The sequence below is a fragment of the Artemia sp. Qi Xiang Cuo genome, chromosome 20 (genome assembly GCF_049724085.1).
Source record: "Artemia sp. Qi Xiang Cuo chromosome 20, ASM4972408v1, whole genome shotgun sequence".
NCBI classification, from domain to species: domain Eukaryota; kingdom Metazoa; phylum Arthropoda; class Branchiopoda; order Anostraca; family Artemiidae; genus Artemia; species Artemia sp. Qi Xiang Cuo.
Window position 1 is genome coordinate 26,691,956 of NC_142813.1, and position 24,982 is coordinate 26,716,937.

The 24,982-nt window shown below is 36.0% G+C and overlaps 1 protein-coding gene across 1 annotated transcript in view; it reads right to left on the minus strand.

The window, feature by feature from the left end:
- LOC148940050 (alpha-mannosidase 2C1-like) overlaps window positions 1-24,982 on the minus strand; it is a 129,907-nt gene that overhangs the window by 21,272 nt on the left and 83,653 nt on the right. The window contains exons 17-20 of the mRNA XM_089106061.1: window positions 10,367-10,616; window positions 7,447-7,670; window positions 4,594-4,782; window positions 1,543-1,667 (exon numbers count right to left, since the gene is read on the minus strand). Of these exons, the coding sequence (XP_088962187.1) occupies window positions 1,543-1,667; window positions 4,594-4,782; window positions 7,447-7,670; window positions 10,367-10,616 (788 nt within the window). The remainder of the gene's footprint in view (window positions 1-1,542; window positions 1,668-4,593; window positions 4,783-7,446; window positions 7,671-10,366; window positions 10,617-24,982) is intronic.

Consider the following 24,982-nt stretch of genomic DNA (forward strand, 5'->3'; position numbering starts at 1 on the left):
AATAGAACAAGACAAACCTTAAAAACAAACACTTTAATAAATAGATAGAGATTATTTTATTTCTTGTTTATCTTAATTTATTAAAACATTAGTCTTTTATTAGTAACTTCGATTCTTTTATTTTAATATTTGTTTTAAAAGCTTGTCTTGTCTTTACTTTGTAGTAAGTACTTTTTTCTGTATTTTACACTCATCATATCCTTCTCTTGGCACCAAATACGGTTGAGCAACCGTCTCAACCGAAATATTTTGATATTATGCTAAAAAAAGAAAAAAGCTTAGCCAATGCGGTCTCATAAATTATATTGGAAAAAAAAATCAAGGAGAACCAGCGAAAACATCATTTGCTTTTGAGACAGTTAAGAGGTTTACTGAATAGGCGGTAGAGGTTTACTGTAGATGTTTACTGAATAGGTAGCAATTTAGTTTTTTACATTTTATATAAAAAATAGTAAAAAAAAAAAAAATCTTTATTTTTTGTCTTTATGCTTTGCCTCATGTGCAAATTTTAGTGTGCTTTTTTTTCAGCTCACACCCGTAGGTGAGATTCAGCTCTATTCGTTTTCCGAAATACATTTGTGAAGGTAGGTTTATATGGTTTCTTACACTGAAAATTGATTGAAAATAGTTGAAAAAGGACGATGTTTCTATTTTTTAAGAAAGTTTGGATTCGTCCTCAAGAAAAAGTTCAAGCAATATCATAATTCTGGCTCGGCGAACGGACAGATTTAAGAATAGTGAAGCAAATGATATCAAGTGTCTTGCCCCTTTGATATAAGTTACAGTTTCAGGCTTGTTGCAAAATCGCTTATTTTAGAGGAAACATGTACCTTAAGACAGCAAAATGTCAAAATTTCATATTCTTACTTTTTCTGGTCAAAGAGTCGAAACCAGACACCTTTAATTTCAAAACTACTGGTATGATATGTACTTCTCTGCTATTTACACGGGATGATCTTATTATGATTACAATAACTGCTTTGTTATAAAAAAAGAGAAAAAAAAGAAAAAAGAATAAAACGGTTTCGATACGCAAAAGTAAAAATATTGCGAACAAAACTTAGCAATGACATTGAAAATAGCATTAGCCGTTGCAACAGATTACAGATATCATTCTCAGAAGCTCAGCAAATTATTGACAAAACAATTCATATTTTAAGCCGAATGATTGCCGTAGTGTCCATTATGAGGGGCATTGGGGGAGGGGGGGGGATTATTTTATCTTCTTACATTCTCCCCCCCCACAATATTTTGAAAAATGCTTTTTTTGAGAGGGGGTATTCTTATTGAAAAATCTTCCTTTTTTTTGGTTTTTCATTATAAAATTCAAAAGAACAACAAATTTGCCCCTCTCCCTACATTTTGAAAATTCAAATTTGACCCCCCCCCCCCCAGGAAAAAACGTGAATTGACGCCATTGAATTATTGGCAAAAATGTAGCTAGTGTGGCGGTTGATTAAGAAAGAAATCATTTCAGACTGAAAGATGAATTCTGCTTTTTCTAGTCTTAAGATTATTTTGGACATAATGTCCTATTCTTACTTGTGACCACAAACTTCAAACCGAGCCCAATCCCAAGAAGTATTCACTAATGTAGGTCTTCTTAGCTGCCCGAACTGAATTTCGTAGATAGCTTCCTCTGTATTCAAGCATGTTGGGAATTCCACCTACGATTAATACATAATAAAGAAAGATATTAATAAAACCTTCATGGTAATAAAGAGCGATTACCGTCAATAGTAACTGGATCTTATTGATTAGTAACCACAGCTCTGTGAGAACAGTTTTGAAAAAAATAGATAAATAAAACTAACTCACTTTCTATGCCAATTTCAACTACAATGAATTGGTTAGTTTAAAGTTACCTATCAGAGCCATTATAAAACAGAGCATTAAACAATTTTTATAAATGGAAGATGCCACTTTAGAACGGTCCGAACCGCACAATACTTTTTACTTATACAATTATTCCCATATTTTTTTTCCTAGTTTTCATATGTTTCACCTACTCACTCTCTCACCAAGTAGAAATTCAATTTTTGATGCAAGTTTTTTATGTGAATATAAAGAACTACTTCAAGACCAAAAACGAGCAGAAATTACCCTACATGTGGGGTAGCTAGCCCCTTCTCTCCCAAAAAAGAGAAAGAAAAGAATAAACGTTTGAAAATGTGTATTGTGCTTCAACACTTTGCTCGACATTCCCCGAAAGCTTTCTCAATATTTATAGCCTCTGTGGACACCAAGGGTCAAACATGCACGCCATTCCCAAAACAAATGCTACTGGTAAACAATGAGGGAATTGGGGAACTTTGGAAACTTGCAGTCCATGCTCCAAGGGCAGTGGGGAGGGGGTTGTCCTCCTTAAAGGCATAACTAATGGGGCTTTCAACTATGCTGAACAAAATGACTAACTTAAAATTTCTATCGGATGTATTTAAGGGAAAGGGGAGGGGGCGGGGGTTGACCTAAGATTACCTTCATGTACCTCTTTGATTCTATGCTTAATGGTCCTTAACTAAAGCATAAAGTTACCGAAGAAGCGTCAGGTCACCGAAAATCTAGTTTGAAGTTTACGTTACCAAGTCGCTGTTTGTAGAGAATAAAATCCATTGTTAGACGACTGGAATTATAATGCTCGGCGCATTGCTAATAATAAAATGAAAGTACTGTTGTTAAAGTCCCTGTTATGAAAGTGCTTTGTATAATCTTTTTTTGAACCTGATTAATGCTAGGATATCAAATCTGTGTTATCAGAGAACTAAAGTGCGCCTTTAACACCACCTCCCCTACAGTAAAATATCCAAAAGCAAGGTAGATATGAAACAGTTTACATAACTAAATAACAACAAAAGAAAAGGAAACAAATAAAACATGTGTATACAAAATAGAACTACCCAAGTTATTATTATTTAAGCTCAGCAATGCTGTTTTTAGGCGTATATTAAAGGAACCCAAAATTTAACACTTCGTGAATACCGACATTTATAGTCCATGTGCTGCAGTTGCAGAGTTCAAAGAATCCCTGGCATTTGAAATTTTGAAGCCTAGTAGCACCTCAACCAAAAACTGCCAGCGGTCTAAACCTTCTAGGGGGATGAAAATCAATGAATGATTCCGGTTCCAATGAGTTGCCTAATGTATGCCTTTCGGTTAAATTAGGCAGTGGGGTACGAGAGGGATATTGGAGGCCCAATTAGCCCAATTCGGTTCTCTAGTCAAGTTTATTGGAAATCCATGCGTGACTCCGTTTAAAACAATGTGCAACATATCTACCTTACGTCTGGGTATTTTACAGTAGGAAAGGTAGTATTAAAGGGGCACTTTGGTTCTCTGTTAACACAAATTTGATATCTTAGCATGATTCAGTTTCAAAAGAATGCTGCATGCCTATCTGTCTTTTAACAAGTTGGTAGTTGAGTGGGGGTGTTGGAGGGGCCACCAGCCCACTTTGGTTTTCCAACGATACATATTGAAAATTTTTGCTTATAAAGAGTACAAAAAATTCTAAACATTCCAGTCAAGATTCCAGCTAAAAACTAGGTGTAGCACGCCCACCTTTCCGAGGCACATCGAGTCAGTCTGAAGCTTAGACTTCCACAGCATTAAATAAGGACTTAAACTGTTTTCTCACCGTGTCACCAAAATTCTGCAGCTTGGACTTCAATCAACTTTTTCTTCTTTTTTTACATGCTGTTCAAACTAGGCTTCTTTTTGGTTGTTTTGCTTGTTTCTAAGTGTGTATCTACTTCGTTTTTAGCCCAAACCAGGAGTTAGCTGGTTTTCCCATCGAGATTATGGTCTTTTTCGCACCGAATTATCGAAATTCAGTAGCTATCACTTTGCTCATTTTTGCACTCACCTAAGACTTCAGTCGTTCTCGTACAGAATCAGAGCTTGGGTCGTTTTTGCAATGAGTAAGAAATTAACTCTTTGAAGCGAATCGGGACTTTATCTCGTTTTTACAACGAGTCAGGACGCTTTTGCAACGTCCCATCAAAATTCAACAGATTGACGATTTTGCAGCAGGTCAGGTCAGTGAAGTCACGGGCCCAATTTATACCTACAACTATACATATTTGTATACTTTGCAAAATTTGATTTTTAACAGGCTGCAACATGCCCACCTTTGCTACTAAAATGTAATCGTAAAAAATCGGCCAATTGAATAGTCTGAGACCATGGCTCTCGGAGCTTCACAGGTCATGTCATCCATAGAGGCACGTGTCTTGGATCTTTTCACCCTTCTGAGTCAAATAACTGTCTCAAAATTTGGTACAATGCCAAAGGAGGTTAGGAGAGTACATATTGGCAAAATAGGGCGTAGAAGGGAGACTGATGGCATTCAATTTTGGACCTTACAGATGGAGCCAAAACTTTCAATTTCCGATCGAATTAGTCCCCTCGTAAGTTACTACGATAACTCCTTTCATGAGAAGTGATCGAGATTAAAAAAAAAAAAAAGTCTTGTAAAACACAGTTGCCGCACGAGTCTTACTTGTAATCTCCAAAAGAAAAAAAAAAGAAAGAAAAGAAGTACATTGAGAAATAAAAAGGCTAGATACAAGATAGAAGAAACACATCAAGACATACCTTCAAGAACTTCCTATTTTCCCTCCAGTCCACTTTTGACGAAAATTCTATATAGTCATTGTTATCTGTAAGTATAATATCTTGCTCGATCTTGCATTGTTGAATGGTGTCCTTATTCCAAATTAAGGACCACGTAAGGCAAGCCAAATTCGGACTGGATTTACTTATAACGACTTCTTTTATATCAGCCTAAAATCAAAAATTAAATGTCAGTATTGTAGTTTTTAAAATACTACTTAACAGGCTGGAATTCAAATCTTCATTCTCAAGTTTCAGGCAATTCATATAAAAACGTTCAAAATTTTCGTTTTAATCCCGTGTTTTGAAACCTAAATAGTCGTATATATAGCGAGTTTTAGATCTTTCATTAAGAAAATGCTCACCGTCATTATAGTAATTTTCCACCTTAGGTGGCTTGGAGATGTCTTAGAGGTGGCCAAAGACCGTATGTCTAAAGTAGTTTCACTATATATTCTGCAAGGTAATAAAAAAAGAAGGTAGATACGTTACATGATGCACTGATGTAACTATAATAATAACTTTACATACAAGAAATTTCAGGGAAAGTGGAAAAGGCAGAAATGTCAACAAGGTGTTCAAACAAAGGGTGCCCAGCTTCAAACAAAGCAGATAAGGTTTTAAATCAATAACCACGAGGGTTTGTAAACAGCGATATATCCCTCATGTTCCACCATGCTTTTTACACAGGGGCCATCATACAGAACTTATTATCGTAAAAAGTTATGGAAGGGGTCATTCAATCGCAAATTCGAGTTCTGGTTTCTTTCTAAGGACCGGAACCAATCTCAGAGCAACCTGACATCCCTTTAATACCCCGTACCCGCAAACTCCCCAAATCACACATGGCATCTGATCAAAACTTTAAGATGAACACTTTAGTCAAAACTGTCAAAAGCTCTAGCCCATGCACCTCCAGAGAAAAAATGGAAAGTGCAGTCCTAGGTCTGAGGGCCCCAAAATATGTGAATAGCCCACATATAACAGAGGCTCCATATTTACATTTTTACATAAAAAAATCCAGACGCGTAAGAACTTATTGAAATCAGAGTCACCCAAGGACTTTCAATCTGTATGAATAAAGGGCCCAAAATGAGTCCCTTGTGTCCGTGCCCCCCTCCATCCTCGTTATTTCAAGGATTTTTGGTCCGTATGATTGAGGTTCAGAAGTGAGGGATCGGTAGTAAGGGATTTAGTCATATGGATGAGCTTCGGCAGGATAGAAGTGGTTTTATTTGTCTTTACATTATTCTGTTGAAGTTATTAATTTGCATCTTTGGCTGTCAAATATAGCCTTTGTCGGTACAATAGTAGTAAGTGTTTTAGCCATTTCCACTACTAATCTTGCTGTTCTTGGTCCGTTTTCACATTTCGGTTGTTTGAGGCTATTGAGCGTTCGTACAACTTTGCTATTACGTTACTCCTGTCCTTCAACATTGAAGAGACTATCGCTTTTTTTTCTTCTTCTTTTGAAGAAGTCTAGTATGCATGCAAGCCTCTTCTTAATTTAGTTGCTTTTCAGGTTGACCAATAAAGTATGTTAGAAGTATTCAATATGTAGGATTTAGTCCTTCAAGCCAACATTGATGACTTTCACTCAATATTTATGCTGGGTAGTTTTTACAAATTGCCAATTTCTGTCTTAATATTTATTTTCTTGTGCTAATATCAATGTTTATAAAACCTTGTTTAAAACTTACTTCTACTATTTCTTTGCAACTCGATTGATCTTGAATAAAAGTGTTCACCTATTTAGAGATTTTAGTGCACGTTATAATTGTGAGGAAGATTTCCAATTGTCTTGTTTGGCTGGCTATGACTCTGCTATGCAAGTTAGCTACCGCTCTTAGAGCAGTAAACAAGTAAATATACTGGCATAATTATATCTCAAATCAAAATAGTGCCTAATTTCAATGAGTTCAGACTATTTTCTAGCTATACAACATTCCATTGTTTCGTATTTGAAAGGATTTCACTAATTTTGAATATTTTGTTTCATTTTCTTTTTCCTCTCTTTGCTTAGGTTTTTAGCCAAAAGAATTCATGATTTATTGATTAGTTTGGCTGGTTTTATTCGCTTATCTTTTCTTTCCCCTTTCACCTTGGATTTATCTCTACATTTTCTATCTAGTCTACTATATGTTTAAGATTCCTCATGCTATACCCGAAAAACATACAAATACTGTCTTGTTTCAAGTTGACAATATACTGAAGAAATGGCCAGGATCCTGAAAAGCATCCTCGATATTAACATCAATCTAATATGCCTTCAACAATAATCACCTCTCACAAGGTAAACTTCTGGAGTGTTTGATTTGCAATTTACAAAAATGCTCAAACTGTTTTAGAGTAATGTGGGCATAAAATTAATATTTTAGCACTATTTTGAAATGAGCCAGGTTAAGAAATAGCTGGAAAAAATTAGAGGCCCTGAAGCTAAAATAACTACACTTTAAAACCATTTTTTAGTAGCTTTTTAGACTATTTAATACAGCTTTAAACTTACCTAAAGTCCCAACGTCATTTTTTTGAAAAATTATAGTATTTAATGCATTCAGAAATTCTTGTGATAAAAAATGTATGTGCTTAACTTAAGTACTGCGCCCACGAATTACTAATAAGTTATAGCAACAGTAAAATACTATAAATGATTACCCCTGTTACATTAACTGGTTTACTGTTAATAATATGTTATAGCAAAAGTAAAATACTATAAACGATTTTTATAAAATGTTATAGCAACAGCAAAATACTATAAATGATTACCCCTGTCACATTAACTGGTTTACTGTTAATAATATGTTATAGCAACAGCAAAGTACTATAAATTATTACCCCTTTTACATTAACTGGTTTCCTCGTTTCCAAGTGATAATCCATACAGTCCCAAGCATCCCAAAAGAGAGGTACATCATCAAATATCACAAACTGGTTCATGGGTAAGCAACTCTTTGTGAAGTTGAAGTCAGACGAAGAATTTCTAACTTGAAGGTTAATCACTCGCCCAAATCTGTCAATTCTGGCCGAGATACACTTATTTTGAAGCACAAAATCTTCACCTGAAATTACAGAGTGCAAAAAAGGATGAACAGGAGGATATTCACTACATTCATTTGAAAGAGAGCCTTAGCGAGGGGCACTCCTCCATCCACCGTCTTGCGTACACCCAAAAAGCTGCTTTTAATACTATTCTACGCCACATTCTAAGAAGCCATGTCAGGTTCCACGACACTCCGCAATGCTGTACCAAGCAATTCCATGTCACGCCACACCAAGTTCCGCCATTTGGAAAGTGGAGGAACTCTGCGGAATGGACGAGGTGGCACGATTGACCCTAATTTCTGAGATCTAGTGTCTTTTTAAACGACAAGAAGATTCAGAGATCATTTTACCAGCCTTCTTGCTACGCGCGCATCAGTATGATGTCCAAATGCCATCATACTGAAATTTTATAAGATTGACAATTTTAATCAAAAATGGCAAAATCCTAAAAATACTACCATGGTGCGAAACGATGTGTGTAGCCCAAGGGGTAACAGAACAATATCTTAAAAATAGATCGTCAAACAGTTCGTGACAGCTAAGTGTATACAAGGAACAACTCGTACTAATACTAGCTGACACTCTAAAAATGTCTTACGCTTGTACTTGTTGTGGGACCACAGACGAACGCCTCGCCCAGCATCCAGAAGACATGGTTGACGGTCATCGTGTAAAATATAGCAGCAAAAGAATTGGCTGTCTGTGGTGATTCTAAATCAGTAGCGTTAAGTTTAAAATTATTCAACAAAAGTTCCCAGCCTGAAGAAATTTGCCTGAATTTCAAAAGAGCGGTAAAACACCCTCAAAAAGGGGAGTGATTTTAATTAAAATACATTATCAAATTTAACACATCGGAAAATCCTTTCGCAGAAGTTTAAATCCCCTACCTAAAAAACAAGAAATACTGTATATTTTCGGAGAAGGGTGTTTACGAATGCGTGTTTATTATTTTTCCCCTAAGAAAGATCGTATCAAGCAAATGTTCCTAGAATATCCGAAGAGAGCTTATTCGATTGAAAATAAAAAGCTCTAGCGTCCTTTTTAAGAAGCAAAAAAAAAGATTGTGTAACAGCAAGGTGGGATTTTCCCACCTTGGTGGTCATTTTATGACTTAAACCAACATTGTTGGCAGAAAGAAGGTCATAACCGATCAAAAGCGAAAAAATATTAACTGAGGTTCGCTAGGAAACTTTCCAGAAGGAAAAGGACAGTTGCTACCAGGATATTTGTTTCTACCAAGATTTAAATGGGAATGTTTCTCATTATCCTATTTACATACTTTCGTTAATGTGGCCTTGTTTCCACGAAAACTGGTCTCCTGTTTTTCTTCCGGGATCCATGGGGCATCTCACATGAAAAATGTGAGATGAACATCATAATCTCACATGAAATATGAACAACATATTTCAAAAGTTTTTGAATAGAGATTCCGCATTAACCTTAAATACTCAAAATTCTTCTGCGCGTGCAAGATTAAACTTCATAAAATAAACTATTTGAAAAATTGTGAGATAATTGAAGTCAATGGCAAAAATGGGATATGTTTCACTATGCAGAAAATAAAAAATATTCGCAACTAACAACGTTATTTTTCCAGTGAAATTTTGAAACTTTAAAGCTCGAAAACAAATTAGCAAAGTCTAAAAGTTTCAGTTCAGTACCTCAAAAAATTCAAGAAATTTTGTCACAACTTGAATCCACACATGGTGCAACATCAGATGCCAAGATTCTTTATAACTTTTTTTGTCTCTGAAAGAGTTAAATCTTTACAGCGACGAAGACCACACTGCACTTAAATAAAGAAGCAAGAAGGAATGGGGAGTGCTGACTATTCTGATGAAGAAAATTAAAACAAGGCATCAGAAATTATTTCGGCTATAAGACCAGTAGTCATCTTAAGAAGAATATGAGACAAAAAAAAAAAAAAAAAAAAAAAAAAATCTAACTCCCTAAAAGAACCAACGGTAATTTTTTAGTTCATCTTTACTTTGTTGAGAAGATTTTGAGTGCTCTTGATTATTTGCTTCGATTTTATTTTATTCACTGTCCCCACAAAATTCCTCATTCCATGTAATTTTTTGCTTTTCATATTATGTAATCTCATCTCAATTCATTTTATATCGTCCCTATTTATTTATGCACGGAATGTTTTCATAGTACGGGGTTAATGTACTGGACGGTGAAACTACTAGCATTGAAATTGCAAATAAATTCGTAAAAAGGATTCAAAACCCCTGTCAGATATCAACCTTCTCTTTCCATAAGTTAGAAACAGGGAGTAAAAATGTATACCCAATTCATAATTATTGATAACTAATTTTAAGTTTCTGGCTTTCGCTTGACATTACAGATAGACTGCAAACTTCTGAGTTCCACATGTGCATCATTGGGAACCTAGGAGACTTTCTGGAAATCCTATTCTTGATTCCCAGTGTCTTCAAGGATAACTTTTAGAGGTCTGAAGATAGGCAGATCAAACCCTGAAGTCGGCTTTTTTCTGCCTTAATGTGCTTGGAAGCTATTTATTACTTATTTGCCAAAGAATATTAATGAAAAGACCCTCCGTCTTAAATTGACCACTCTTGCTCGCTGGTATATGTATTGTTATTCTATTTCAGGTCTTGAATAGCCTATCAATTAATTGCTTTATATTAATAAAAGGCACATATCCTTACAATAAAAGAGCAAGTCATTTAAACAGACCCATACGTACCTTCCTGGCAAACTTTTACTCCTGTCGGAGTGTCTCTTGTTTCAACAGTAGGGGCTTCTACAGTTTGGTCTTTTGGAGAAAGTTTCACAGCTACGTGAGTGCCTTTTCTTTCTCGCCGCGGTACCCAGCTGTTGGCTTTCATCTCCAATATATCCAACACCATGAACTCAACTCGCTTTTCTACAGGTTGGGTTGAAATGACGATTTCCAAGCTTTCGAAAACTTTGCTTATAGATGATGGAAAACGAGTCTGTAAGCACAATTTAATAATAAGAAGGAACATAATAAAAATGTCAAACAGTTCGTGGTAACGAACTGTAAGTAAGGAGCAACCCGGCTTAATAGTAACCAGAACTATAAAAAACAGAATTCTGATATCAATACATACATCAAAATAATCAGATTTTTATGCTGATTTCAAATATATAAGTTTCATCAAATTCAGTCTAACCCATCAAAAGTTACATATCTGAGAAAATTTGCCTTATTTTCAAAAAAAGGGGAAAAAACCCCCTAAAAGTCATAGAACTTCAATGAAAATCACACCATCAGATTCAGCATAACAGAGAACCCCACTGTAAATGTTTCAAGCTCCTATCTACAAAAATGTGGAATTTTGTATTTTATTGCCAGAAGAAAGATCACAGATGCATGTTTATTTTTTTTTTTTCAGGGGTCATCCTATGGATCCAGTAGTCCTAGAATATTGTGAGAGGGCTCATTCGAACGGAAATTAAAAGTGTTAGTGCGCATTATAAGTGACCAAAAAAAAAATTGGAAGGCAACTTGGCCTCCTCCCACGCTCATTTTTTTTCCCCAAGTCACCCAATCAAATTTTTGAGATAGCCATTTTGTTCAGCATAGTCGGAAATCTAATAAATATGTCTTTGAGGATGACTCAGTCCCCCACAGTTCCTAGGGATAGGGCTCGAAATTATGAACTTTACCCACTGTTTTCATATAGTATCGGCTTTTGAAATATATACAGGCGTTTTCAGGAGGGATTTTTTCTGGGTGGGGGGGGGGGTTGTAGGAGGGGATTACGTAGGAGGATGTTTCCATAGAGGATGTTTTCTTGGGGGAAGGGACTTTTCTGTGAAGGGGGCGCCGGATTTCTCAGCATTACTTAAAAAAAACGATCAGAGATTAAATAAAAAAAACATGCTCTTTCAACTGAAAGTAAGGAGCAACATTAAAACTTAAAAAGAACAAAAATTATTACGTATATGAGGGGGTTCGCCCCCTAGTCAATACCTTGCTGTTTAAGCTTAAGTTTTCTTAGGAATTTTAAGAGCTGTTTATTTTAGTTGAACGGCCTTTGTTATTCAGCGGTTTTTGATTCGAAAAAATTAGACATTTAGCGCAAAGAACTAGGTATTGAATGGGGGAAAACCCCCCAAATATATTTAATAAAAACAAACGAATATAGAAATTCGTTACGTAAGTTAATTCGTAAGTTAAGTCAGAAGAAAATTTCGTGAAAGCCATTTAGCCAAAAAAAAGAAAATTAATATGCAAATTTCGTTTTAATTATTCATGTACGGTGAGCCAAAATTAAAGCTCCATTACTTCAAAAACGTTCAGAAATTAAATTTAAAAAAAATCAAGTTTTTTTTAACTCAAAGTAAGGAGCGACATTAAAGCTTATAACGAACAGAAATCATTCTGTATATGAAAGGGGCTATCCCCTCCTCAACACCTCGCTCTTTACGCTAAAGTTTGACTCTTTGTCCCAATTCTATTTTTTAAAACAATAAAAAACTTCAGCGTAAAGAGCAAGGCGTTGAGGAGGGGACAGCCCCCTTCCATATACGGAATAATTTCTGTTCGTTTTAAGTTTTAATGTCGATCCTTACTTTCAGTTGAAAAAACTTTTTTTTTTTTATTTAATAATACATAAGAATCAATAACCAAATAATTGGCAAATTTTTTTTTTTATATAACAAGATTTGTGATAACCCTTAGTCGCTTAACAATATGTCGCAAGTCTTACCAACTAGAAAATTATCAGATGTATTACTGGTTAGCTAAACATGTCACACCTGTTGCAGTTACAATTTTAACATTAGGAGCATAAAGTATAAGATGTAGCTTTTTATTTTATCTCTTGCCCATCCCTGCTTCAATTTTAGGTCAAAAGTGATTAAGAGGAATTTCACAAGAAAAAGGTATAGATAGATAGTTGTGTTAATATTGTTTAAATGTTTAATGTTTATTTGATCTTTTCATAATCCCCCTCCTACAGGCCATGGAGCCTTTGTGGGGATTTGTAGATTGTTATGTAATTATTTTCCATATATCAGTAAAATAATTACATAACAATCTACAAATCCCCACAAAGGCTCCATGGCCTGTAGGAGGGGGAATATGAAAACATCCCATTAACATTAAACATTTAAACGCTTAACATTTAAACATATAAACATAAATTAACATTTAACATATAAACATAAGCATTTAAACTCTTAACAAGTAAAGCATTTGCTTCATAAAAAAAAAAAGTTCACTAAATAAGCTTTAAAAAAAAAAAAAAATAAATGAAAAAAACTATTAGCAGCAGGCAAAAGTAAAGGAAATTAATCACATGAAAACAAATATTTTTTTACTAGTCTTTTGAAGGTGCCAAACGAGTGCCATTCTCGTGCCAAATCGGGAAGGGTGTTCCATGTCAAATGACACGGAACAAGAGGATTAAAATCGGATCTTATTGTTGGTGTATAGGGAATTTTGATATTTAGAGAACTACGGAGTTGATAATTTGACCGATCAGATACAAAAGAAGACGTAAACCTAAGGGGTCTAGGATTATCACCATGGAGCAGAAGAAAAGCGAAAGACGCACAGGAAAGAATATAAAGTTTTTCAATATCAAGCAACGGTTTAGTTGCCGAACGATTTAAACTCCTGAATAAGATTTATAGCTTTATTGTAAGTGTTCAAAAGCGGTTTGAGAAAAGAAGGAAATGTAGACAAGACATCCATATGACTGAACAATAGGAAACATAAGAATGGATTAAGCTAAGAAATAGGATTCTTAGAATTGGTCCTGGAAAAATATGTTTTAGTTTTCTTAGAATACCGAGGTTTCTGCATACCTTCATTTTAATCAAATCAATATGGTGTTAAAAGATAAATTTTCATCTAGGAGGATACCTAGGAAACGGACATGGCCATCCTTTGGTCTACTAATAAAGCCTTTGGATACATGAATTTCAGATAATTGAGGACAAGCCTGGGATATACGAGAAAAAAACTAAAAAACTAAAAAAACTAGTTTTAGAAACATTTAAGGCAAGAGAGTTACTATCAAACCAAATTGAAACTCTCTCGAAGAGGTCCACTAACTTTGTACGAACCTCATCCTCTGTTCTCCCAGAAGTAATAAGGGTGGTATCATCGGCAAAAGTAACAAGAGAATCCGAGATATGCAAACTGTGGTTATGGGTACGAAATAGACGACAGCAATAAAGAGAATTTTTATTTCTAACTGCAAAAATTAGGTCATTTATATAAATTAAAAACAGCACCGGCCCTAAAACTGACCCTTGAGGGGCCCACTGGTCAACACTTGATGGTGAGCGAAAAAGTGGATCAACAGAAATTATTCTACCAGACAAGAAAGACTTAAACAAATAAAACGCATTACCTCTTACGCCAAAATGAGAAAGTTTAAATAGAAGAACACTGTGGCTTAAAGAATCAAAGGCTTTACGAACATCCAGAAACAAAGCAGCAGGAATCGAAAGGGAGTCTAGGGCAGAGTGAAGATAATTCAGTAAAACCACACAAGCATGCTCAGTCGAATGGTTTGCTCGAAAACCAAATTGAAAATCGTGAAAAAAATCTTTACAAGTAAGAAAATTATTAAGACGAGAAACCATCGCCTTCTCAAATATTTTGCTAAACACAGACAACAAAGAAATTGGCCTATAGTTGGCTGGATCATTTCGTGTCCCCCCCTTATATAATATGATGACTCGAGCACGCTTGAGACTACTCGGGATAATACCATGCTGAAAGGAGAGGTTAATAAGTTTTGTTACGGGAGAAATAATGGAAGGAAGTATGAACTTAATTACTTTAGTAGGAATATTATCAGGGCCAGACAAAGAAGAATACACAAGCAAATTAACCTATAAAACAAACAATAATAGTTTTGAATATTTCTTTAAATTTTCTAAAATATCTTTGAATAAGATTTTATCAAATGGCTGGTGCTCACGCGACATTAATTAGCACAAAAAACTCGAGTAGTTCATTAGAAATGACAGTCCTTGGTCTTGTTTTGATGAACTTTAACTTGCTAAAAGCTCATGTCCATACTCTGGTCTGCACCGCCTTATGTTGTTGGCAAGTGCAATTTTAGGCCATTTTCAGGATGATCAGCTTTTGAAGCTCTGTCTAGAAGCTCGGCAATGAGGGAAAAATATTACAGTTTCACCAGCTATTTCAAACAAGCTGTATTAAGAATGATTACCAAAAGGCTAAAATGGCAGCAATGACCCAAGCCAGAAAATTGCATATCAAAGTACAGTAACGAAAGAATACTGAAATCGATTTTGCCATTTTTTTGTACAAAGCTTTGTTGATCTGGTTAATGGTTGTTTTAAAGAAGTTTCATTCCCGAGTGCCTTTAAAAGAGCAAAAATTGTGCCATTAAGGAGGGAGGCCCAAAAAATTTTAATAACTATCGACCGATTTCACTACTGCCAATTTTTTCAAGAGTGATGGAAAAATTATTATTTGTGAGAGTGGATCTGTTTTTTTAGTAAGAATGGATTATTTTTAAGGATCAGTTTGTTTTTCGTAGAGGTTATTCTACAGAGAATGCTATCCAGTTCCTAACTAGAACAGTAAATGATGGCCTTGATAATAAATTTTAAGTTGGTTCAGTGTTTCTAGATATATTAAAGGCGTTTGATACTTGTGACCATTTGATCTTATTGAAGAAATTAGAAAATGGAGGCATTCGCGGGAATGCGCTGCAAAATTTTGCTTCTTATCTTAAAGATCGAGTCCTTTTTTTGTGAAATTGGAGGTCCATCAATAGACCATAAAATAAGATGTGGAGTCCCACAGGGGTCCCCCTTGGGACCGCAATTGATTGTATTATACGTTTGTATTAAATCAGGAGTTAAGCAGGGTTGTGTTCTATCTCTCTTTGTATGGATTATTTTGATGGACTTTGTTTTAAGGAGCACAGGAAAGGCAATGGGAGACCACGGAATCAAAAGGGGGAGGAAAAAGTCTCCTGGACTTGGATTATGCTGATGATTTAAGCATCCTAGATGAAAGTGTGAGCAAAATGAATGAAGTTTTAGAGGTTTTGCGAGTTCAGGGTGCTAGAATTGGTTTGAAAATTTATGTTAGGAAGACTAAGTCACTAAGTCTAGGAATAAGTGAAGATGAAAAGGTGACGTTGGGTAATAAAAAGATTGATCAGGTGGGCAGCTTCACTTACCTTGGTAGTATTATCAGTAAAAATGGTGGGAGCAGTAAAGATGTTAAATATAGAATAGCCAAGGCCCAGGGTGTTTTTTCACAGTTGAAAAAAGTTTGGAAGAATACGAAGATAAGTCTGCAAACCAAGATTAGAATATTAAAAGCTACAGTGATGACAGTGGTCAAATATGGCTCTGAAGCATGGACGCTCCGAAAAGCAGATGAAGATTTGCTAGATGTTTTCCAGAAAAATTGCTTAAGGATTGTTCTGGGTACCAGGCTGACTGACCGTATTTCAAACAATAGGCTATACGAAAAATGTGGTTTAATACCGCTTTCTAGGGCTATAATGAAAGAAAGTTTGAGGTGGCTAGGGCACGTTGTGCAGATGAAAGATGACAGATTGCCAAAGATTGTCCTTTTCGGCCAACCATCCAGGGCTAAATGGGAAGCAGTTCGTCCCCGCCTGGGGTGGGAGGACGTCATAAAGAAAGATTTAAAGGAAATAGGAACTTCGTGGGCGGGTGTAAAAAGGGAGGCTTTGAATAGATTGGGATGGAGGAGGAGCGTGCGTATCTGTGTTGGCCTCAGGCGGCTTGGTGCTGCGGTGAGTTGTTAGTAGTAGTAGTAAATAACCTATACTTAGCACTTGGTGGGCTGTATATTAAAGTTGGAACGACCCAAAGACAAGGGGCCCTAATCAAGCTTTAATTCTATTAGTAGATGATACATGTCTTACGGTGGCAGTAAGAACAGAAAGTAAATTACTAACTATGACAAGAGATAGTATGTTAAAGATAGAAAAGTGGACAAAGGTTAAACACCTAAAGCTGAATTATAAGAAGTCCCATTGGGTATTTTTTTTTTCTAGATCGCCAAATTATTCTCCTTGGTTAAAGGAATTAAACGTTGAATCTTAAGTATTGAGCGTGTACCGTCTGTGAAATATCTTGGTGCAATAGTGGATGAGACCCTTAGTTTCTCAAAGTACATACAATGTATATCATCTAAAATTGCTCGGAATATAGGGATTCTGAGAAAGTTAAAATATTTTTTCCCAGTTAATATACTTAGATTGATATATTTTTCTATTGTCCAATCTGATTTAATCTATTGTTGTTCGGTGTGGTCATCTACTTTTCAAACACATTTGAAGTCATTACGTGCTCTCAAAAATTCGGCGATTCGGGTTCTTATTAATTGTGACAATCGTATGCCAGTAAGAGATAGTTATAAAAAAAAGAATATTTCACCAGTTTCAGTCCTTTTTAAGTTTTATAAGACTCTTTTTATGCATTTTGGATATTGTTTCCTGCTCTCTTGGATTATTAATGACGCTAACCTAGTCCCACCCACAGAATTATCTCTCGCTGTGTCTAATCGTTTCATTTACTCCACGATGACGGGCGAGAAACTGATTTGGAATGCAGTGCTAAATTTTCGTATTTCGAGCAAGAAAAGCGGGGAATGCTTGTACTGGTATTGCGAGAACTGCTTGCAAATTTTTTGCCACTGATTTGGTACTTGAAGCCAAGAAATTGTTGTGGACTGAAGCTGCCTTACACGTGCTAGAGATAGACAAAAAATGATTGATAATGTCGGAGATGATTAGATGTCTTGATCTCTGTGATGAACGTAAAGTGGTCCTACCCGTTTTGTTATTTTTGAACCTGATGAGGTGCCTGTAGTGCCCGGTGAAGCAACTGCTACACTTAATTGAAAAGCCAATGAGTTATGCCTAAAGTTTAATGATCTGGTTGATTCTGAAATGCTCAGGACTAATGTTGGTTCGTCATATAACGGGTTGTCTCAGGCTTCAAATCCGACCTATGCGGTAGTCTTGAAGAACCAACCCAAAGATCTTGACGATCCCGTATAGCAAAAAGACTTTCTTCGTAAAATTTGTGGCAGGAGTATTGATCGTATTATTGAATTAAAGCCCCGTAACGATGTTCGGCGGCTTATTTTGTCTGATAAAGATGCTGCTCAGTCAGTAGCACCCGTATTCAACGATTATGACCAATCTTCGAATGGCAAAGTGAAAAGCCCATCATGTTTTGGAGCTGCTCTGAAGCTAAGCAGCTAGGTAGAACGCGTTACTTTCGGCTCAAATTTGCTGAAAAGGCACATCTCGAACAAGCCTCTCTTGAAAATTTATTAGTTGGATATAGACACCTACCAATTAGCGAGTTCAAGTTTCTGCCTATGCAATGTTATAATTGTCAACAATTATGTCACGCCGCGAAATTGTGTAAGAATCCTCATAAATGTGCAAGATGCTCTGGTGATCATCCAAAATCTAAAGACAATCCGTGCAAGAAACGTATGAAATGCAGCCTATGTGGCTCAGCTGATCACCCTTCGTACGCGTTTAAGTGTCCAGTCACACAGGCTATAATTAATAAATGACTGATTCTACTATCCGAATTTTTTCCTGGAACATTAATGGTACGGTAGTGTTTTAACGAAGCGACCTCTTCTAGAAAAATTCGTTCAACATGAAACAAGTTTTAAGCTTTTTGTTTTTGTTCTATGTTATATCGTTGTTTTTTCTTTTCTGTTTTGTTTCTTTAAAAGCTTTCCTAAAAGACTTTCCTCGATTCGAAAACTGAATTTCTATTGCATCTCCCTGGGTATAAGGTAGAGTATTTGAACCGTAGTAGGGTGGCTAAAGGTGGCCTTGCTGTTTTTGTTTCGGAATATCTTCAGTACTCTGTAAGACATGACCTGTCAAGAAATGAAAAAGGGATTTTCGAGTCCATGTTTATTGAGACTAAAACCCAAACTAAACCTCTGGTTGTTGGTAATATATACCGGTCACCCAGTGGGTCTGTTCCCTCTTCCCTTCAGATTCTTGATGAGGTTTAGGAAGTAATCCATCAACTTTCATGTAAACTTGTCATTAAGGGTGACTTCGATATTAATTCGTGTGACCGGAGGTCATCTTCTTCCTTGGATTTTCTCTCAGCTATGCTTGCTTGTGGCACATTAGCTTCAGCATGCATTCCAACTCGCATAACTGATACTACTGCTTCTTTGCTTGGTAATGTTTTTTCATCGTTGACTTTGGTGCAAAATTCTGTATTGATGAGTGATATCTCAAACCATTTACCTGTTTTTTCTATGTATGATTCATCTGACTCCTTATCTAGGAGGCACCAATGAGCTGGTTTTTCATCTTTAAAATTTAATGATCGGAGTTGGATCTTCTTAGATAGCGGTTGGCAGATCATTCGTGGGGTATTTTTGAAAATAAATCTGATATATATTCTCTTTTTAATTCTTGGTATGACTCTTTGAAAGATAATATATTGAATACTAGTTATGCGTTCCGGTTGAATCTGGGATTGAAGAGAACAGCCCCTTTGAATCCTTGGATAACTCCTGGACTCCTTAGAAGTTGGAGGAAAAAAAATCTTTGAGAAGCTTACAGGTTCTCTAAGCCATCTTCGCACGATTATCGTCTTCAACTTTTTAAAGCTTATAGAAGAGTTTACAATGCCGAAAGGCCAAATAGTAATTTTACTATAGTTAATTCTCTGTGTGCGGTAAAGACATTAAGGAAACATGGTAAGTAATAAATTCTGTTATCGGGCCATTTCTTCGCCCCCCTTCTGTCCCTTCAAGTGTTTTGATTGATGGTAAAATCGTAGAGGGTGAGCTGAAAATGCAAGACGCCCTTACTTCTTACTTTGCTAACATTGGCAAAACTACAGCCTCTTCTGTAAGTCCTTCTTCTTCTCTAAATGATTTCAGGTCTTATCTTGGAGCCCCTTGTCTTAAATCAATGGCTTTAGAGCCCATCTATAAAGTTGAAATAGACAGAACTGTTAATGGCTTGAAGGGTTCTTCATCTTCTGATCCAGACCGTATTTCTAATAAAGGTTGTCAAGTTCATTCTTCCTGTCATCGTTTCTGCTCTTATGAGACTTGTCAATATGTCTTTTGGCAAGGGTGTCTTCCCAAGTGCTTTAAAGCGTGCTCGTGTTATTATTATTTTTAAAGATGGTTCACGGAATGACCCTGCTAGTTAGAGTCCTAAATCTCTCTTATCAGTGTTTCGTAAAATTTTTGAAAAGGCTATACTTTCTCGACTTCTTCATTTTCTTAATTCTAAACATTTTTCTCATGATTCCCAGTTTGGTTTTAGGGCAAAGCACCCAACTGAGCATACATGTGCGAATGCGAATCTCTTGAATTACATACATAAATTTCTTGACTCTGCTCTGATACCTGCTGCTCTTTTTCTCAATATGCGAAAAGCATTTGATTCAATAACACACAAGATTCTTCTTTGGAAACTATCCTATACTGGAATACGAGGGAGTTCTTTTTCTTGGTTTCTATCATATTTATCTGATCGAGTTCTCTCGATTAATCCTCTCTTCTCGAACCCGTCTGAAATAAAGGTTGGTGTTCCACAAGGATCTGTGATTGGGCCGATACTCTTTTTAATTTATGTTAATGACCTCATAAATGCGGTTAAAAATCTAAAACCTACCACTTGCTGTCGTCTTTGTCAACCTGCATCTGTCACTACTTGTGACAAGAGTGTCCTTCTCCGATGAACTTATAGCTTTTGCATTTGACAGTTCTCTTGGCAAAGCCGGTAGAACTGAGTCCGATCTTCGTTCAGACATGATTGCCCTTTTTGAAGGAGTTACTCAGTGGTTTGAAGTTAAATATTTTGCCTAAAGTGTTGGAAAGTCATATTTTCTAATTTTCTCAAGAGTTTCAAGGGCTTGTTCTGGTTTAAATGAAATACTTGTATGGGGGGCTTCCCTTAATAGGCCTAAGAATCGTTGCGTTCAATTCCTAGGCATCTTGCTTGATGAAAATCTCTCCTTCAAGACTCATGGTGACATCATTAAAATGAAAGTCTTCAGAAGCCTCAGGATTCGTGAAACACGTGTCTCCAGGATCAATACTTTAAATCCTTTTCTATAGCCTACTTCCAGCCTTATGTGTCATACGGTTCCTTTATTTGAATTTCAACTTTTCCATCGTCACTGAAGCCACTTTCAAAATTTTAAGATAAATCATGGACTCTTATACAGGATATTAACCGTTTGCTACTTGAACCCTTGCTTGACTTGAGATCTCTCTATTTTCTGTCTTGGGCTTCTTTTTATTGTTTGGGGTTACATGGCCAGCTTCATGCTGCCCTATGAAGCTGGCATGATGCCCTATGAAGCTGGCATGCTGCCCTTTGTATATATACAAAGAGTTTTCAAGAACAGGGACGTCTGAAAATTCTTCTAGTTCGTCTATTTCTGGACTTCTTCAACAGTTAGCTGCGACCCAGGAAGAAGTAACGATAACTAAGACTAAGCTAGTGGCAGATATAGAAAAACGTGTTGCAGAAAAAATAGCGCAAAACATTGGAACTGGGTCTTCTGGTGCTGTACAGTTAAATAGCCAAACTATCACTGCAGAAATTTATGATGCTATAGTGACAGATTTTAATCCGAGGTTTGAGCGCATTGAAAACTTACTTAAAGGACTAAAGAGTCAAATTGAAGCACTAGAAAATTGTATTTTTACAATGGAGAACAAGCTTGATGATTTTGAACAGGAAGCTATGCAAGAATGTATGATATTCTCAGGAATAACACAGACACCTGGCTCAGATCTTGATACGACTGTCCTAAACCTTGTTAAGTCAACTACGGTAGTTTCGACTATTACCAGGGAAAATTTTGTCTCGATTCAGAGTTTCAAACTCAACTCTATGGAAGATTCTCGAAATTTAGCCCGCAGAAATCCAGATCCTATGGCCCCAGTTTCAGTGAATTTGGTATCAAAAGAACTTGCGTACAAAGTGTTTAAAACTAAATCAAAATTAGCTGGATCCGGAATTTATGTTAGTGAATTTCTTACAAAACATAGAAAGGCAATATTAAATAGCGCACGGGACAACTTTGGTATAATAAATGTTTGGACAGACAAAAGTCACATTTTCGTGAAGTTACCCTGCCAAAGCGCACCGGATTGGCTATATAGCCTAGCTGATAATTATTGAATTTGTCATAGTTGATTTAGTTCGAAGTGTCTTCTTTCTTCTTCTTTTTTTTACCTCTATTGTTGCTCAAATTTTTTTTCTTTTTTTGAGTGGATGTTATAAGGATGATGGGTGATATTTCTCACTTGCGATTTCTAGAGAGTAATCCTTTTAGAGTAGGAAACTTTCTTTATGATAATTTACTTCCGGAAAGTATAAATGCTGATTTTTCCCCGCAAAGATATAGTTGTTATGTGGATGTGATTTCTTCAGGATTAGAGGTGAATGTAAGTTCGTTTTGCCTGTGACATTGGAATTGCCATGTAACTTCAACGTATTATGAAATTCTCCAGTTAATTTATAATGTAAATAGTAAATTTGATGTAATTTGCCTTTGTGAAACTTTTTTAACTTCTGAGCATGTTCTGTCGTTATATAATTTTCCAGGATACAGGCTTATTGTAAGGAATAGAGAGAGAATGGGACATGGAGGTTTGGTATTTTTGGTAAAGGACCATTTTGTTGCTAAAATAAGGGAAGACCTATCAGTTTAGATAGAAGGTAGGGTGGAATCTCTTACTCTTGAGCTGGAAGTTGGTGGAAAGGATATATTGATTACTGAGGTTTATAAACCACCGAGTACAGTCTGGGATGAGTTTGAAAATGGTTTTAGTAGTTTAATGGATGTAGTGGAATTGAGTAATCTGGAGTGCATTTGCATGGGGGATTTTAATTTTGATCTTCTAAGTTTGTATAATGATAATTTAGATTTTTGAAAAAAGAGAACCTACAGAAGTTTAGAGAGGAACTAAGCATCGTGTCATGGAAACCAGTTTATGAAGAATCTGAAAGTGCTTCTGTGGCATTCGATAAGTTCATGGACATATTGCAGCCAATATTTGAGAGAACTTGCCCAGTAAAGAGCATAAAGGTGAGGAAAAAGGATCCCCGGAAACCTTGGGTTACTATGGAGCTCCTAGATTTAATTAGAAGGAGAAATACATTGTATTTGAGTTACTTAAATAGTAGCCATAGTCAAGATCTAACTGAATTTAAACAAATCCGAAATAAAGTAAATCGGCTAAGGCGGATATTATGCATCCGCGAATATTATAGAGAGAAATTTAAGGACAACAAAGGCAATACGAAAGCAACTTGGAATATTATAAATGGAGTCGTAAATAAGAAGAAAGAGACCAAGATTCCTGCTAGTCTGTTCTTTGATGGCAAATTTGTTGATGGAAATGATGAGGTGGCTAATTTGTTTGGTGAATATTTTTCTAAGATTGGTGGATCAATAGGCTAAGTGAGAATGCATACGATGAAAATAATGAAATTAATGAGACGTTTAGTGATGAAAGGGGATTTGGATTGGAAATGTCTGCTGATGAAACGAACGTTGAAGAATTAAAACAGATAATAGGATTGGTAAAATCAAGTTCTTCAGTGAATGATGGAATTAATCTGAAAACGTTCAAGCATGCTATGGCATATTTGTTTCCTTGTATTGTTTATTTGATTAACCTTTCTTTGAAGAAAGGTGAATTTCCTACTCGGCTGAAAGAGGCTAAAGTTATTCCGCTTCACAAAAGGGGGTTTCAAAGACTGATCCGTCTAATTGGAGGCCGATTTCAATATTGCCCCTATTTGCTAAGCTGTATGAAAAAGTATGCATCGACGACTTTATAAACATCTTACTACTTACGGCTTTCTTAGTGATACCCAGTTTGGATTCAGGAGAAACCACTCTGCAATACATGCAGTCCAGCACCTAACAGATTTCATTAATGGTGCTCTCAAAAAAAGTGTACTGTACTTTCAGTATTTATAGACTTTAGAAAGGCTTTTGACACGGTGGTTCATAAAATTTTATTTCATAGGCTAAGCCGTTTAGGGATCCGAGGGGTTATTCTGAAATGGTTTGAATCTTATCTTAACCAGCGCATTATTCGAGTTTCTATTCAAAATTCTATTTCAAAAACTTTTGTCGTTAATTCTGGTGTTCCTCAGGGTTCCGTGCTTGGCCCACTTCTTTATCTAATTTATGTTGATACCATGCGTTTTTATTTATCAGATGCACTGATAACGTCTTTTGCTGATGACACAGTGTTTACGATTACAGCTACTTGTCTGAACCAGTTAATTGAGAAGACAAATAAGGCCCTCGCTGAATTGATAAGTTTTACAAATTCTAGTTATTTGGTAGTGAATATTTCAAAAACAAATTTCATGACATTTTGTAGAAATGGAGTTTCATGTGCTTTAGATAATAAAATTGTTTTTAATGGTGAATTTTTAAAGAAATTGTTCGTATTTTCGGTAATTATATTCAGTTTGAAAATAGCACCAAGTTTGAAAATTTTAAATATTTATCAGTTACGGGATTACCAATTCAGCAATTTTTATTTATCAATGTTTGAATAAGTGTTCACCGGAGGTATTTTGGGAAATTTTTAAAGCTAATTCATCTTATCACTGTTATGAGACTAGAAATGCGAATGACCTTGCATCTGAGCTTCGGAATACTCAACGTGCTGCGTTTCTGCCTCGTTTTGCGGGACCGGGGGTGTGGAATTCCCTCCCGGATGCTATAAGACAAGCTGATAATGTAAGCCAGCTCAAGAGTGGATTGAAGCGTTACCTTTTGGGCGATAATTTGAATGATTTGAAATTTGAATGTGAATTATGTTTGGTATGAAAAATGCTTGGACAGACAAAGGTCGCATTTTCGCGAAATTACCCAGCCAAAGCGCACCGCGTCGGCTCTATATCAATGTGGAGGGTTATAATGGATTTGCAGCCATCGTAAACAAACCTTCGGGTTTTTGTAGATGGTTGCTGTAAATTTGTTTGTATTTTTTATGTTAAATAAATTAATTTGATTTGGTTTTTTGTAATAGTATATTTTTAATTTTTGAACAATCGACTTATTATTGCCGCACTTCCAATAATTTACAGATACCTTATACTCCGTCAGTACGGCCTGACTTTAATAGCTTGTAACGTGATTTGGAACACTGTCCCGGAGTCTGCACGGGGCTGCCACTCGTTTGGCATCTTCCAGATTTTCTTGCAAATAATTAATTTTTTCCCCGGTTCTCCGATCAGTTGATGTCTCGGGATTAGTTCTGCACTTTATTTGTGTGGGTAGAATCATATATTAATCCCTTGCC